Source organism: Eucyclogobius newberryi, unplaced genomic scaffold (genome assembly GCF_026437365.1).
Source record: "Eucyclogobius newberryi isolate DKJ021-1_F unplaced genomic scaffold, fEucNew1.0.hap1 SCAF_8, whole genome shotgun sequence".
Taxonomy (NCBI): Eukaryota; Metazoa; Chordata; class Actinopteri; order Gobiiformes; family Gobiidae; genus Eucyclogobius; species Eucyclogobius newberryi.
This window is the reverse complement of record NW_027316500.1, coordinates 18404629-18421420: the sequence shown is the minus strand read 5'-3', so window position 1 is coordinate 18421420 and position 16792 is coordinate 18404629. Positions and strand designations below refer to the sequence as shown.

Genomic DNA, 16792 nt, shown 5'->3' with positions numbered 1-16792 from the left:
GTATAAAACATTATGCCTTTGATTATTCCCATTTATCTGTCGTATTCGTCAATTAATTTAAAATATGACGGCTCTTTCAAACGGCACGGATCGACGAAACGTGGACACAAATATACGCGTAAAAGTGTGAATTTAAATCTGCCGATGAGAGACTTTTTTTGTTGCCATGGTTTTGTGAAATAACAGAGTTTAATCCCCGTGACTCGTTCAGACGCGTTGAAAGTGCGCGGCTTTAGCTACCTTCCAGGACCTTGGGCAATCCATTCAAGCCAGCAAGTTTGGAGAGCGTGTTGAGTTTAATCAATTCATAACGTCGAGATGGAGCCGAACTCACTCAAGGTAGGGTTTCTTATCACATTTGCCTTTATTCACGCGTCTATTCGAGCCCGTGCCGACTGTTTCCCGGCCACTCCGCGCAACTCAGGCGGCAAAAGTTCCATCATTTGGCACTCACATCTGTGTTGTGTATGTTTAAACCGCCTGCAATATAGTTACACGCCGCTAATTACGCGCTAATAACCGCGTTACCGGGCCAGCTGCGCGCGATAACCGTCCTGTTTGTCTCTTTAAACGTTTCTTAACCGCTCATTTAATTGACTGTATTTTGTTTGTTTGTTTGTTCTCAACAGTGGGTGGGCTCGTCTTGCGGTTTACACGGACCATACATTTTCTATAAAGCCTTTAAATTTCACCAAGAAGCCAAGCCGAGGATTTTGTCTCTGGGTGACTTTTTCTTCGTCAGATGTAAACCAGAGGAACCTATTTGCATAGCGGAGCTCCAACTGCTCTGGGAGGAGAGGACGAGCAAGCAACTTTTATCAAGCTCCAAACTTTATTTTCTACCAGAGGATACTCCGCAGGGACGCGCGGGCACACACGGAGAGGTATGAGCGGCCATGCGTGCGGGGTCTCCTGTTGACAAAGGCTTCAGGTGGTGTTCAGGAGCCAGTGTTCAGTGTTCAGGGGCCAGTGTTCAGTGTTCAGGGGCCAGTGTTCAGTGTGCTTGGTATTACAGGCATTAGAATAAGCTCTGATACAGTATGTGAGGGCTCCAGACACAGTGTGAATGCGGTTGTCACAGAGCTGTATTCGTTTGTTTTGCTGCTGCCAGTGGCTCAGTGGCACTTGTTCAGTCCAATATGGGCTGTAATAACTGTACTCTCTATGCTGGGAACCGTGTAGGCAAATACATGAGGACGACTTCCAGCAAATATGGCAAATTGTGCCCAATACAGGCATATGACAGTAGGAGAGGATATTGCGAAACAGAGAGGATGTATTGAATGGAAAGGGTTTAAAACTTACACCAGTCACTCTTTTGTGATGGAAGATGCTGTTGAAATAAGGACTTATAAAGTGTACCAGAGGCAGGGCAAATCTTTCTTTTGCACTTTGCATAATTTTCCATGTACACATTTCATTTTTATTCTTGACAATGTGTTATTGTTTGGGCTCCCGTGTTACATTGCGCTGTTTGTTGGCACAAAAGGCACTAGTTCTGTTTGACCGTGATCCCCTCACTGCTCTAACACTTTGATTATTGGAGACAGTTTTACGCACCGACCGCACAACACATGATGTTTTGTTTGGTTTAAAATATCAGTCTGTCTGCTTTTGATCACATACATGACTGTGTGCTGCCTTTAATATTGTTTAGGCAAGGACAAAGCCGTGTTTGTACTTGTCTTCCACTGATGGTTTACTTACATTCTTTCCTCTTGAGTAATAATGGCTATCACATTTCTCTTTCATCAGAAAGGTGGGTATTTATTGTCGGACGCTTTTAAGCCGCGGTGTTCACTGCAAGTTGTGTATGAGCAGTTATCATCCCATAAAGCCTCTCTTTTTAGCCTTAACACGCAGCAATTATGTTGTAATTACTTTAAGTGATCACATTGCTGAATCCGTGGTCACGCTTGCGCAATGACTGTCAGCTCCGCCCCTTTCCCAAAGACTTATTTGCATTGCAAAAGAGCATACATTCCAAGCCATTGGCAATATCTTGAAAAGATTTTATTAACAACAAAATGGCTGCACCGCAGTGCAAATCTTATTTTATAGGTGCAGCACACTAGATAAATCACCTGCTTTACATTGTGTTTGATGTCAGTCTGAAGAACACACGCTTTTTCTCTCATGAATAATGCATGGGTTTGGTCCAGTTCCAGCACAGACACAGAAGATGCCTGTTTAGAACAAACACATATAAAACGAGACAAATTTAGCTGTAATATTAATATGAAATGACCTATTTAAAATAAATTCATTTTTGCTGCAGACAGAAATAAATTTAAAGGCTTGCTGTTTTCAGGGAATCAAGAAGACATTTGTAAAATGCTCTATAAATTACCCGGACAACTTTTACTCACTTTATGTCAGAATATTTCTGACATTGTCCAATAACAGTGTGACCAGACCTATTATGACCAGCAAGAGAGTTGAACTGAGACAAACTGAATAATGTCTTCACTTCAGCTGCTGTTACTGCTGTTACTGCAGTTACTGCAGCTATTCCAGCCTGAAATGGGGAAGTGTAAACAGGCCAAAAATAATATCTTAAATTAGTTTGTGATTCACAGACACCCTGTTACACATTGGCGTAGATAAACAGAGATTTTTGGGTGCCTGACCTCTAAAGCACGTTAAGGTTAATTTTCTGGTGTGATAATAATTCAACTTAGACCACTTTCTCCTAAAACAGAAACTCTTCCATTTGATATTGAAACAGTTTATCTGTTCTTCTGTATCTACCTTTGTATCTACCTGCGTTGCACCAATGAAATTTCCCCATGTGGGACAATAAAGGAATATCTTATCTTATCTTATCTTATCTTAAACAGTTTATGTTATTGTTGTGCGTGTAGATACAGTACGATATAGTTCCAGCCTGAAGCCAACATCCTTCAAATATCATATTGTATTTGGCGATATGTAGCAGAGAAGGCGGCATTGAACTGAATTAGATTACTGATTTACTTACAGACCTAAGGTATGATGATGTAATTCCTGGTTATTTCCTGGTATTTGTGTTAGCTCCATTCTCCCCTGTGTTGGTTATGTTTGCTGGAGGAACCGACCCCTCGACCTACTGCGCTTGTTTTACTTCAGTCTTGAGTTGAAAGTCAATTCCTTTTAAATGCCTCAAGTCAGCATTGAGTAAATCATAAATGTAACTCTTTGTGTTTGCCAAGTCACTAAAACACTGCTAATATTCAGTGGTATTATTACGTTTGTCTGTGAGTTACTTTGATTGTATGACAGTGTTTACTCCAGCCAGTTGACCACAGCTTACTCTCTGTGTTGAGCTGGTCCCACACTATGCTTATGACAACCCCTCTTCTGGGGCCTCAGCTCTATTTCTCTGCTGCAAACTGCCACTGACTAAACAGTCACATGTGTTTTAAACCTCTCTGAGTGACACATTATTTCTTCTCCCTCTCTGTACTATGGCTTGCCGACTTTAATACTTTCTGTTTTTGGACACCTTATTTCAGGAGAGAGCTGCTGGAAGATAAAAGCTCATAGCGGCACTGAAACAGCCCATTGTATACTGTGCTGCAGGCGACTAATTGCTTATGCTTATCTTTTATATATACCCCCAGTGCATATACAGCACAAGGTTCTTAATGGAAAAGCACAAGTGCACAGAGTAAATGTACATCCTATGATGTTAATATGTTGTTATAACCTTTGATTTGAGATGACCTCTTCTCTGTCCTGCCCCCCTCAAACATACAGCACTGACAGGCTGGGACTGCAGCACTAGCCACTATTGATTGCTGTGGAAAACACTTTGGCGTTCATCCAAAGCCATTTCTTCAGTACATGGCAGCGGTCCATGCATGTGTTTCAGTGCTTGGAAAGCCAGCTTGTAGGGAAATTAGATTGTATTCATTTGCTGCTTCTTTGATTTTTCCTCAGGGAAAAACCCTGAATGGGTAATTTAGGCATCTGGGATGCTAGTTGAGTTAAGTGTAAGTGGCTTAGATATGCGAGTGGCATTTGGACGGATAAGGTCGTCAAGCTGAATGACTTCAGTGTAAATCTGCTGTGGCACATTTTTCCACTGGCCATTTCAAAATATCCACACTGTTGTGTTGTCTGGGCCAGCCTGTGTAATATAGCAAATCTCCCTATTCAGACAACAATGGCAGGAATTTTGGAGGTAGGGGGGGGCACTGTGCATGTGTGGTGGTGTGTGAGCATGTGTGTGCCTCCTTCCGCTGCAGAACAAGTCATTAACTCTGAACACTGCCCTCCAGTGAATTCCTCACCATTGTTGAAATAGCATGTACATTATTACCAGCTTCTAAGGATAGTGTAATTTAAAACCTTTAAAAGGAATATAGTCACAAGTTTAAAAGACAAAAAAACATTTATTCTCTTTGGATGTCATCTCATCGATCATAACAGCCTCTCATACATTTCACTTGAGTGTGTTGTGTTTTTGCTTCATGTATAATGACATATTACAGCAGCACCTGGTTTGTCAACACCAGGGACTTTTGAGCTCAGATTTTTTCCACTTTGTCATTGACTAACCACTTGAACAAACAAACATTTGCCTTGATGCATGACTCGAGTGCCCCCAGCCACAGTGGATCGTTTTTATCAGTTTTGAAACACAAAGCTACATCGGAGAAGGCTATAATTTATCCAAAAGCACATTAGGACTAACTATGCTTAATCAAGTGTAATCTCTCATTCGTCCAGGAGGGATCCGTCGTATAAAAGGTTCAAAGGTAGTCATCTGGATAATGTTTTAAAAATCAATTGTACAAATGACTTCCTTTGCAACCTTTTCTGTGTGCTTAATCATATTTTCTGAGCAATGACTGAGCATTTGCCAGAAAGTACAATATTGCACCTATTGCAAAAGCTGATGCAGCGTTTTTGGGGCGTCCTCGAACATGATGCCTCTTTGACAAGGCTCAGATATGATATGCAGCTTGTTTTCTTCTTCTACTAGGGCTGTTCAATTAATCACAATAGAAACAAAATAATAATTTTAATGGACACAATTAGCAAATCGCAAAATATGCACTTTTTGAAGTACTGTAATTTCCTCCACAAACAACTAAAAATCCTGTTTTATTCTGCATAAAAAAGCTGCCAACCCTGTAGTTTGGATTTGTACAAACAAGTATATGCAATCATTTTATTAGTTTGTTGGTTCATAGGCCTATTTCAGTCATTCTGTCAGGGCATGTTTTTAAATGTGAATTTGGAATATAATCTTATGATTAAAACATAAATTGCAAATCCAGTTGCAATCATAATACTTCACAAGTAATAAGTCACAATCAGTTATTTGTAGCAAATTGTGCATCTAATTTCTAATGTTCATTCTTTCATTCTCTACCGCTTGTTCCCGTTAGGGGTCGCGGGTGACTGGGGCTTACACCCTAGTACACCCTGGACAGCTCGTTGCACAGTTAATTTGGATCTATTTTTATGTTGCCGGGGGCTTAATAAATATAACCTAATGGCACCAGCAGAAGCAAACTGTTTTGTAACTGCACACAACAACATTTCAAATTCTGAAATAAGTTTGTTTTGGGACATTGAAGCCAAGGTCAGTCATGAGGAGGGGACATAGATAATGAACCCATATTGTGTTTCGTAGCCTCTGTATCCTTATTGTCCATGTCACTATGTCCATTACTCAATTACTAATCTCTTTTGGCCTTAGAAATTCCTGTGCTGACCTGTGTGCAGCAGCGACCTGAAAGCCTCGCAGCATGACAGGAGCGCTCTTACCCACCGCTAACTCTGATGCTCAAGGTTCTGTCTCACCGATGAGATGCTCAGCTGTAACACTGTGACACTCAGGAATGCCTCCTTTTACTGCTACCCTCTGGAGCCATGCAGGGGACGGTGGGCACCGACATGGGACATTACAGGGGACATTGTTTCTAATTGGATCACCTCAAATAGCATTTTGGGGTTGATTCTTAAGAGCCACACTGTCACCAGTACACCACTTCATCTATGCAAATTGAATGATATGGATATTAGTCATAGGACAGCATGCTAAAAAACTGTGGTATATGAGATAATTCATTCATCTATGAAAATGGAGGTCCAAAGTGCCCAAATTACAGCCTGGAGGCCAAATGGTCCATATTATCATTAACATTTAATTCTAATACTGTCATCACCATGATTTGTTGAAACATCTTCCACTGCTTGTGTTGTTTTGGTTCAGTCCATATTAGGGCTCCACAATATATTGCAAATCATTGTTTTAAGGTTAAGGTACACTTACTTATCCCTGTAGAGGAATGTATCCTCTGCATTTCCTTCAAATCCTTGCTAGACTTGGTCAGGATTATCTTAGCTGGAGGATTTGACCTATTTTGCATGTTTTGGGTTATAGCAATGTTAGTTAACAGAATTTATTATATTATTATCTTATTGTAAAGAAACAAGTGTTCCAGGGATTGTTTTCCTTATCAATCTTAAAATATTCAGTTAATTACAAATTAATCATGATCTTCTCAATTTAGACCGGTTTATGTCCTGCTTATGTCTTGTTTTAAAAGTTTAGATGTTAACACAAACTTTAAACTTTAAATATAGTACCTTTTAAATGAATACAACTAACATGTACAGTATATTAATATTGTTAGCACTATATTCACTCATAATTATATAATATAATTATATAATATAGTTTCTCTCCCAGACCCTAACTCTTGTATTTACTTAGTATTTACTTTACAAAACTTAACAAGGACACAACATCCACACATAAAAGTGAACTGCATTCTCTAATCATGCACAAACATTAGACATGTTATATTTTTAAACTATTCCATGTACGGCATGTTACTAATATGACACTTGTCCGAGGCGCTGCTTATGTGCAGTGTCACCTCTTAGCTGTGGGCTAGCAGTCCTCTGACCTATATCATCAAGTGGCCCGCTGGCTGCGTCTGCTGCTTGGTTAAACAATCAACTGCCTAACTCGAGCTGACAGCACAGTGTGGTAGAGCGGCATTTACACAAGACCAAAGCCCCCCAAGTTTCAAACCAAAATACTTAAGAGAGATCACAAGACTCCGACCAGTTAATGAATTAATAATCTCTGCTATAGCTTGTCATGTGCTCAAACTGTTAGGTAGCAGATTTCCTAATGTGTGCTTTAAGAAACCATGGATACATTCAGCCTTATCTGTTTGGTAGTTATACAAGATAAGTAAACTTATCTTTCTCGCTCTTCTTTATTTTTTTACGCTATAGCATAAAACACATACTTTGAATACGTACAAATACAGTAGATGGCGGTAAATGCTCCTACAGTTGGCTGTCAACCACCATTAAAACTAACACAACAACAAGTAAAAGTAGAAGTATTTTCATTTCAGTTTGTGCAATCTACTTTATTATTCTTGCCAAATAAATTCTTGAACCACAAAGGATATTTCCCTCTAAAGTGACTGGTACAACTCTTTATGTGGTTAGTCATTCCCAATAGTGACTCCCCCTCTGGTATGCAACTCAACATTGCTCACATTTACAGTATTTGAGTGAATATTTCTCAATCAAGTATCAGAGCTTGTGCAAAGCTGCAGCCCACATGCCGTGTCCTGGCTGTAGGTGTAGTACAGTGCTGCCCACAGACTGAGGCTAGTGTAAAACAAAACAAAAGGCCCAGTGTATGGCAGAACTAATTGATGTAGCCTGTATTTGGAGCTGGGCTGTAGGCTCACAGACTGATTATATTGCTGACTGTGTTGACAGCTGCTGAATTGCTCTCACCTGTTGTGTTTTGCTCTTGAGCTGAACAAGTCCCTGAACTGGATATGTTGACACTCACACAAGGCAGCGTGTCATTGGCTTGATTGATAAAGAGGCACTCCTTGTGTTTTTAAGTATTTCTATTGCTCTCGCTGAGCGCCCCTGGTGTGCTATTACGGTAAATAACCCATAGTATTAGTGTTGGATTCATTCTTCAGCGCTGTAACTTGAGTGTAGTAGTTTAGTTTTGGTTGGACTGAAGGGAAGTATTTCTCTGTTTGCTTCTTTGTCTGCTTAGATAGCATCAAAGTGAAGTCTCTAACTTAGTACAATGCGGGTTTTGACTGCAGGCTGAATGCTATTTACTGTTGCTCTACATTATTCAAATGGCCTGCTTTTCTGAAGGCTGCAACAGCAGTCAGTTTTTCATTGCATGGAAAGCCAGTTACAACCACCCGCCACCACTTGACAGCCGAAGACAGCTCATTATAAAAAGACCGAAAACCCATGTTTGATGTTTTTACTTAGTGAGGGAGGCACAGCTATATCAAGCTACCCCTCGCAGGCTATTCCTTTATAAGGAAATACTGTTTCCAACTGCTCAGATTTGATAAACCGGTAGTTTCTGATGATGTGAATAATTGTTGTAAAGAAAAGTCTAAAAAGATACTGACTTTATGCTTATATTTGGTTTTGCACCATAAAAATGTCAATGGCTATATAGGACAGTGTTACAACAGAAACCACCATGAGGTTTACAAAGACATGATTTATTGCTTTGGATGTTATTAGGCTGTGTAGGCATGCTCCAACTGCAGTCCACCCCCTCTGTACACACATCACAGGCAGAAATGTCACTATTTATACCCCTGAAAGAGTGTTCATTTGAATGATAAAATGCAAAATGTGTTGTTATCTCCCAAATAACCACACAAACATGAGAGATATCTAAACATCTGTACTCCAGATTTGAGCTCTGTAATAGCCGCCTTCCAGCACACTGCTCCACTCTGTTAGTAACAAGCTCCTCAACCATTAGCCCTTCAAATGGAAACACATTTAGACATCTTTAGCTCTTTCCCACTCCCATCAGAGTTGTAGTTGTACAAGTACAAGTTATTAAAAGGGCTTGGTCTACCTACTGAGAAAACCCAGGGAGCGAAAGAAAGTAAAAGTGAGTGGAAGTGAGTGAAAGAAATGATTAATTTTCGAGTTTGTATGTCAAAGGGGACTGTCTGTCTCTTAAGCCATTCATTCATGTTAACCTTATTAATTCATTACACATTAAAGTTGTGCTGTTGGCTTCAAAGCAGAGTGAATAGAGATGATATGAGCCGCACCACTTAATAGATGTTGATCAAAACATCTTAAAACAACAATGTCCTCGTTGACATTGATTTAAATGCTGGCCTAAATTCAATTCAGCAATCACCCGTGCTATCCATATTCATGTCCCCATTCATTTACTTACACTTACACGGCCCTAATGCTGCGCGACACACATACCAATCATGCTGATAAATACAGTCGTTCTGCTTTGTGTCTTGTTTGAACTGAGTGTGACCCTTCGTCTTTGTCATGGTTTTGTTTTTGCAGCATGAAGTCATCGCTGTGTCCGAGAAGGTGATTTTGCGCCTGCAGGACCTGGTGAAGTGGGCCGTGCCGGACTTGTCGGTATGGGGCCACGGGCTGAAGGTGGAGCCACTGAAGCCGCCGGTGCTGCAGAAGCTCGGCACCAACGGCAGACGAGAGGCTCTGCACCGCTACAGGGAGAGCACATGGACCAGCGGCCTCAACTTCAAGGATGTGCAGAGGGAAAGGGCCAAGTTAGGTGAGGGCCCACTACAGGCATTTTACAGTCATAATAAGGACTACATCGTAGGTCTGTCACCATAATTACTGTATAGACTTATCATCCAATCTGATAGATGGAATATTCTGGGGCTGATTCGTCTGTGCATTTTCTTCACAAAAGTCCCAAACAAAGGTTTGGGGCTCGGATTCACTGCAGGGGCTTGGCCTCACAACAAGCACATTAAACAAAATTGTGGTTGTAATCAGCTTTATATAAACTAGTTCAAATGTTTGAGCAAAATGCTGATATAGTTATTATTAGTTGCATTTAACGTGTAAATCTTAAGTAAAAAAATATAACACATTACACAGCCTTGTTACAACTGATGGGAAGCAGGCTAATCACATTTTGTACAGCGCCCTCCTCACACTAAATCAAGCTGTCTTTCCTTTAGGCAGTTGGTCAGGCCAAACTAAAAATTGACATACCGGTATGTTTGAGTTTTAGATCCACTAACTGAATATGATATGCCAAAATGTGTATATCTCCACACAAAACATCATCACTCTTTTGTCTTGAACTACTATAAGTAGAGTTATTTTTTGGCTTATGTTTGCTAATGTGTGGTTATCATGCTTATGATATTCTCTGTTGGGTGTGACAGCAATAAAGAAAATACAAATTTGTGGATAATTTAATTCAGTGGAATTGTTGCCCACCATTTCCCTAATGCTGCTTTATCTCATGGTGAATGTTTTGAATATTATGATTGTTGTATATTGGCTTCATAGCCATGTGACTCTGAATAGTTGTCTTCTGCATTTATCACGTATATGTAACCATTAAATGTCAGCTTCTCTTTGACACTTAATGTTTGATTATTGCAGTCGGTCTCCCGGGTCTCACTGCTGTGTTAACCAAGACTCAGTCCTGAGATAAAGTGGCATGTCTCCGTCGATGACTCACCCAATGCAAATAAGAAGCAGTGGCATTTAAGCCTAATAATCAGAAAGAACATAATGTTCCCTTTGAAGGCACTTTTTTCTGCTCTCGTTCATTGCTGTGTTGTAATGTCTAATGCTCATTCTTATGACAACAGCATCACAATTACAATCTATTATTAGTAAGCACTATTTTTCTCCCTTTGAATAATGTATATTTTAATGAGAGTCAATAGATATAAGCCTAAATCACCTGTCATTTTCCATGTGTGTATAGACGAGATGTGTATTATTCCAGGAAGGAAAGACGTGTTTTTGAGTGCAATGCCCTTGATTACCCGACATTGCTGCAGTCTCATACGCAAAAAAGGGGAGGGATCGATAAAGGATGTTTTGTTGTTATTCCAGAGATCAATAGACTTTGATTGTGGTTGTGTTTCTGTGCATCTCTCACTTTCATAAATGGATGCCTGGATCTTAAATGATATTGTATTGCATATCAAGGCCCTTTTACAAATGCACCATGCTGGCCGTGTCGTATGGATTTATCCACTGCCACAGTATTAACCTGAAGACAAGGCTGTTGATAACTCAAGTGTGGGTGCGGGCCGCAGTGTGCACGCGTGTTGCTAATGAGCAGACATTAATGACTCCACCAGGCTGTTTCCAAATGCACCTGTCACTCCAATGGGACGCTGCTCTGAGAATGTGCACACTAAGCAGAACAGGCTGGGCTCACACACTGCTTTGTTTGATTTGTTTGATTGTTTGTGTGGAGATTCACAGACAAAAACTAAACAACTTTTACAGCTAAAGTATATTTTGGAAGAAAAAAAAGCTTTGTTTTACTAAATTTAAAATGTGAATATTTATTAACCTCAACAGATTACATAGTGGTTGCTCTTGTCAAGGTCTTTACTTGATTAGTCAACACAATTTTTACTATTTTACATTGTTATGATGAATTCAGGAGTGAATTTGGAGTTTTTTTCTGCCTTGTAACATGTACTACCAAGTTTACTACTTACTTTTCTTAACATAACATTCTGTGAGCTCGTTGTCACTTGTGAGGGCAGTTTGAGTGAAGCATTGTGTCATAACACAGAGGTATATTCCTTTTGAAAGATTTGGTTAGTGCCATGCCACGCCCCTGTTTTAGTCGACTAGTCAATGCACATGGATTGTTTTTACTCGACTCCAGCCCTAGGTATGATACTAGTAGCAATATTATTATAATAGTTTTAGCAGCACTACAACACTAGTAGTATTAGAACTACTGGTGTCTCAGCTGGACACATTGGACAGTTTTTAAGCATGTGACTTTTTGTGGGTTTGCATTAGAAATATGAAATATGCCACTGCATTGCTGACTGCTGAACTGAAATATTCATAATACAGCAGCCAATGTAGAAGTCGTCTGAAAGCAACCTGCAGATCAAAGTCCATGGATTCAGTCATTTGATCCCAGTTTGATTAGTCAGGCTTTTTACTCTTCTTTCTCTGGCTTGAATTTATAAACACAAGATCTCCAAGTTAGTATGATGGATATTATCTGACTGAAGTATTCTGTGATTGTTATTCCCAAGCACCCAAGCTTTGTCAAAGGAATTGAGTTGTTGCTCATAACAGGATACTGCAGCTATACCACAAACACGCAAAAGCATTGAGAAGCCTCACAGCTATTAAGTGTGCCATTGTTATTGAGAAAAACAGTCCTTTTTCCAAATGTGTATCCAAACTTTTCCTGGCACACTACCAATGTGAATTAAGAGCATTTTAGTGTTTGTCTCACAGGCAGCTTATAAAAATACCATAAAACAAACGCTTCTTCAGTAATAAAAAGGCTCTAGTGTGGCATTGCTCTTTTCTCTTGTCAGTGAAAGAGCTATAAGATTTAAAACTAAAAATCTTATTGCAGTCATTCATTAGAGAAGCATGCGACCTTCACTGCCCTGCTCCTTGCACACGACTACACTCAAACCTGTGAGGCAGAGAAGCTGTGAGCGTCAGTCAAACCAGTTCCACAGATGTAAAGGGGCTCAAAATGTTGAGACTCTCGGTCTTTCAAAGTCACTTTTCACTGGATTAATACACTCCCCGGACTTGTTAGTGATAAGATACTGTAGTAGTAGATAGTCATTATTATTCAACCAGAAATTCATTTTATTTAATTGTGTAATGCAAATTGTCCAGTAAGTTTGTCTTGCATGAAGTGAGCATTAGAGCTTCTTTTTACAGTTCAATCCACAGGGGATAGCTTGCCAGAGAAGTTTACATTCTGCACTTCTATCTCTCCCCAGAGAACTGGCCTGATTTTTTTTTTTTTCATTGCTGCTGAAATTGGTTTCTTGTTGTATACTACGAAGGCAAGAGTCGGAGTGCTGTATCTGCTGATACAGTTTGTTGGCTTGTGCTGCAAGAAACAGAGAACTGGGTTGGAAATAATCACAAAGAAACCAGCAGAAAGATGGTGCTCACTCAAGAAATGGCTTAATATTATTTCTGTCTTTTCTTTCTTTGACACAAGACTTTAGAGAGTGGGCTGTAGGTGAGCTGAAAAGATTACACAAGGTTATTGCTCTCAGACTTAAAAGTATACTTTGTACATTGTATGCCTAAACTCAGCTTCAAGCTAATACTAACTAAACATTTATTGATATTTATTGATGATAGGTAGAATACGTTAATTCATTATTAACTTAATGACATGACACAGAGAGCAAGCAATGAAATAAATCTAAATAAAATACAGAGTTCAAGACCCAGCTAGTCCAAAGTCTTTTTTTTAATGTCATTTATGGGTCCACTCCCAGATTTACCCACTTTTTCTAATTCTACATACAAGATTCCATTGTGCCCCTGCTCTGTACTTTTTTTTTTTTTTTTCTTATATGGTGATACATGTTGGATTTAGCAGTTTGTTGTTGCGTATCTATTTTGGTACAAAAATCCCCTGCTCACCCTGTGAACTGCAGCGAGTCATTTGTTTCAGGCAAATGATTCATTTCTGATTTGAATGATTTGTGAGGACATTTTCCCATTCAAAAAATGTATTTTGATTTGAATTGTACAATTGCTATGACAACAAAGAACAGTTGCCGTGCCAAATCCCTCAAATCAGGAAGGTATCCTTATGCCTGAAACCCATGAATAGGTGGAACTGTCAGCGACACTTTGTTTTTAATGACATTTATGGCAACATACCGTAAAAAAGGCAGGCAGGAATCAGTGCTATAAGTTAACAGGAACTTCGTGGTTTTTTATTATTATTTAAAATATCCAAAATATAGAAATGGGGCGTGTTCACACTTGTTGAGAGTGGTTCACTTTAAGTGTGCTCTGGGGTATTTTTATAAACGCATATCCACCGCCTTTCGTTTTATAAAAAGTATTGCGTACACACATAATCGTTTTAAATATGTCCATCCACAGGAACATGCCAGACCAATAGTTGGCAGTGTTTGCCTAAAAGTTGGACCCAATCTATCCAAAGAGAGAAAGCCTTTTCTTGTCGTCACTTCCGCAAAATATGAAGCATGGCGCCAGGTCTTTCGCCAGTGGCACAACTTCAATGGGTTATTTGGTGCAATATAGCCGACTGTAAAGCACTCCTTCTGTGCTCCTTGACAAGAAGCATTTGGGTTTGCAAAAAAAGAAAAAACACATTTCTCAAAGGATCCATGTTGTCCACTGTCAGGCATAAACAAGGACGCATAAGCAGAAGTGCACTATAAGTGTGAATGTGCCCTAAGGATCCACAGGTGTCATAGATCATAGCTAGCAGACAAATCCTAACATCATCAAGCATCTATCAAAACCAAGAACATTACAAATCATCTTCTTCTTTTATGTTTGTTGTTGTTGTTGTTTATGGCGACTGGTATCCAAGTGTTACATTACTGCCAGACTTTGTTCTTTAGACTTTATTCTTTTAAGATTTTATTCTTTAGACTTTATTCTTTAGACTTCATTCTTTAAACTTTCGCCCTCAGAGGCAACTGTTGTTGTGATTTTGGAAGTTACAAAAATAAATTGAATTTGAACTTTATTCTTTAGACTTTATTCTTTAGACTTCATTCTTCAGTTCAAAGGCCATGATCCCCAACATTCTTCTTCTTCTTCTTTGGTGTTTTATGGCGGCTGGTATCCAAGTGTTACATTACTGCCAGACTTTATTCTTTAGACTTTATTCTTTAGATTTAATTTAGACCGCCTATACTTTAAAGCCCCAACATTGTTGTTGTTGTTGTTGTTGTTTTATGGCGGTTGGCATCCGAGTGTTGCATTACCGCCAGACTTTATTCCTTAGACTGTTGTTGCTGTTGTTTTATGGCAGTCGACAGCCGAGTGTCGCATTACCGCCAGACTTTATTCCCCAGACTTTGTTGTAGTCCTAAAAGTTGTTCTTCCAGTGCTTTGACTTCCAGTGCTTTGACAAAGCCCAAGAGGTCATGAGATGCCATTGTCATTGTATCCTATAGAAGTTCTTCCTCCCCTCAGAAATCCATAACCCTAACCCAACAAAGAATCTCCACATTGTAAACTGTCAGAATGGCTTGTTGTGATGATGTAATAACCTTAGAATTGACTCAAATCTGTACTGACATTTCTCCATCACTAGCCTCACCATTGGACTGTCATGATTATAATACAAAGATAATACACATAAGTTATATGGGACATCTTTTAATCTTTGTGTTCGTGAAATGTCCCCGGCTCTTGCCCGCTGATATAACGCCAGATCCGTATGCGAGCCTCATATACTCACTGCAATATTTTAGTTGGAACATTTCAATTTGATGCAGAGGTGAGATTCTGTCCTTTTTGGAGCCTGTTAAGGCGAGTTAGAGCAGGTGATAAGGAAACAGACTGTTTCAGACGCAGCACGGTTGATTTGTTGTGCAGAGTCACATATTGGGGACTTGGAGTCACTATCACACAGAAATGCTTTATGTTTCGACTGCACCGCGACACAAACTGAGGGCTTTGTGGAAACAGATAAAAGGAACGTGTCACTCTATGGTGTTTTGGCTCTGACAGAATGGAAACAATGTTCAAGTAAAACACTGATGCTTACTACTCCATTCACTCAGCTGTTTACTTTGTCCTATACACTTTGGGTTTAAGATGTGATTGATGTTGTCAATGGCACGTATTCCCATTTCTAATTGATGATTAATTCAAACTAATTTGGTCCACCACATTTATCTGTCCAGCATCACATTTGTTAGAAAAAGCATAGTGACTACAGGGCTGCGCAATTAATCCAATCTCATATTACAGTTTTCAGTATTGTATTTCAATGTATTCACCTGCTGTCATTACATCTGTTCATCCTCGTCATTGTTTTTTTTTTTTCAAGAAGCAGCCATATTGTTCATAAACACTTGACGATGTGCCTTCGTTCTAGTCAGCCTTTAATTCCACAGGCAACAGCAACATCTTGCTTTGGTGCATACAAGCATGTGCTACTTACACGAATGTGATCTTGTAATGACAATCTGTTATTAGGGTGTTCTTCATATTGAAGAAAATCTATATTGTTATTTAGTGCTGTTCATGTATTGAATCCGTATTGATTTCTGTCGTTCACCAGTATCTATTTGTTTTCCAAGCTTTTGTTCCCATTTTGCTGTATGCACTATCTTCTGCATTATGCTCAGACCTGTAGCACGGCATCACAAGCTGTTTTTCCTCACTGATGTGCTCATATCATTAATTCCCTTCTGACTGTGGCCTGGCCGGAAGCCAGACAATTCTAAATCTGTAAGCAGTAAATTGTGTGCTGGGCTGGAAAAATCTATTAGATGTTTGAGCATGCCTTGAATTTGAATGTGAACAGGAATAAAAGACGCTACAATACAATCAAATAGTGCACACATAGATCGGTTAATGAGGCATCTTTTAATTTTTTGATAACGATAATTTGTTTTTGATTGGTGGCATTTGTCTAACCTGAAATACACCAAAATGTTGAATCTGTGAAAACTGTGTTTAAAACATAATAAATAGTGTTAAGTTTTTATACACACATTTCAGTTTTACACCATGTTTTTAGCTAAATAAGAATAAGATGTCAAACAATAGTTTTGTTGTCACATCAGCTATTTTATCTAACTATGACGACTCTATAATGCATTTAAAATGGCTGGAATACACTTTTGGAGAGAACATCTTCCTTAAACTGTTGTACACTGAGTTGCTCAATCAGCCCATCACGACACGTTTTCACATTTGTCTTCATCTGAACGGTGCTCATTTTATGCATTACAGCGGTAGTTATTTTTCTTCTCCCCAGCTTATTTCAGTTTTG

The 16792-nt window shown here is 39.3% G+C and overlaps 1 protein-coding gene across 1 annotated transcript in view; it reads left to right on the top strand.

Moving 5' to 3' along the window:
- The first annotated feature begins 272 nt into the window (after positions 1-272).
- Positions 273-16792, top strand: part of arid5b (AT-rich interaction domain 5B) — a 65403-nt gene continuing 48883 nt past the window's right edge. The window contains exons 1-3 of the mRNA XM_072437650.1: positions 273-339; positions 630-884; positions 9340-9574. Of these exons, the coding sequence (XP_072293751.1) occupies positions 319-339; positions 630-884; positions 9340-9574 (511 nt within the window). The 5' untranslated portion in view covers positions 273-318. The remainder of the gene's footprint in view (positions 340-629; positions 885-9339; positions 9575-16792) is intronic.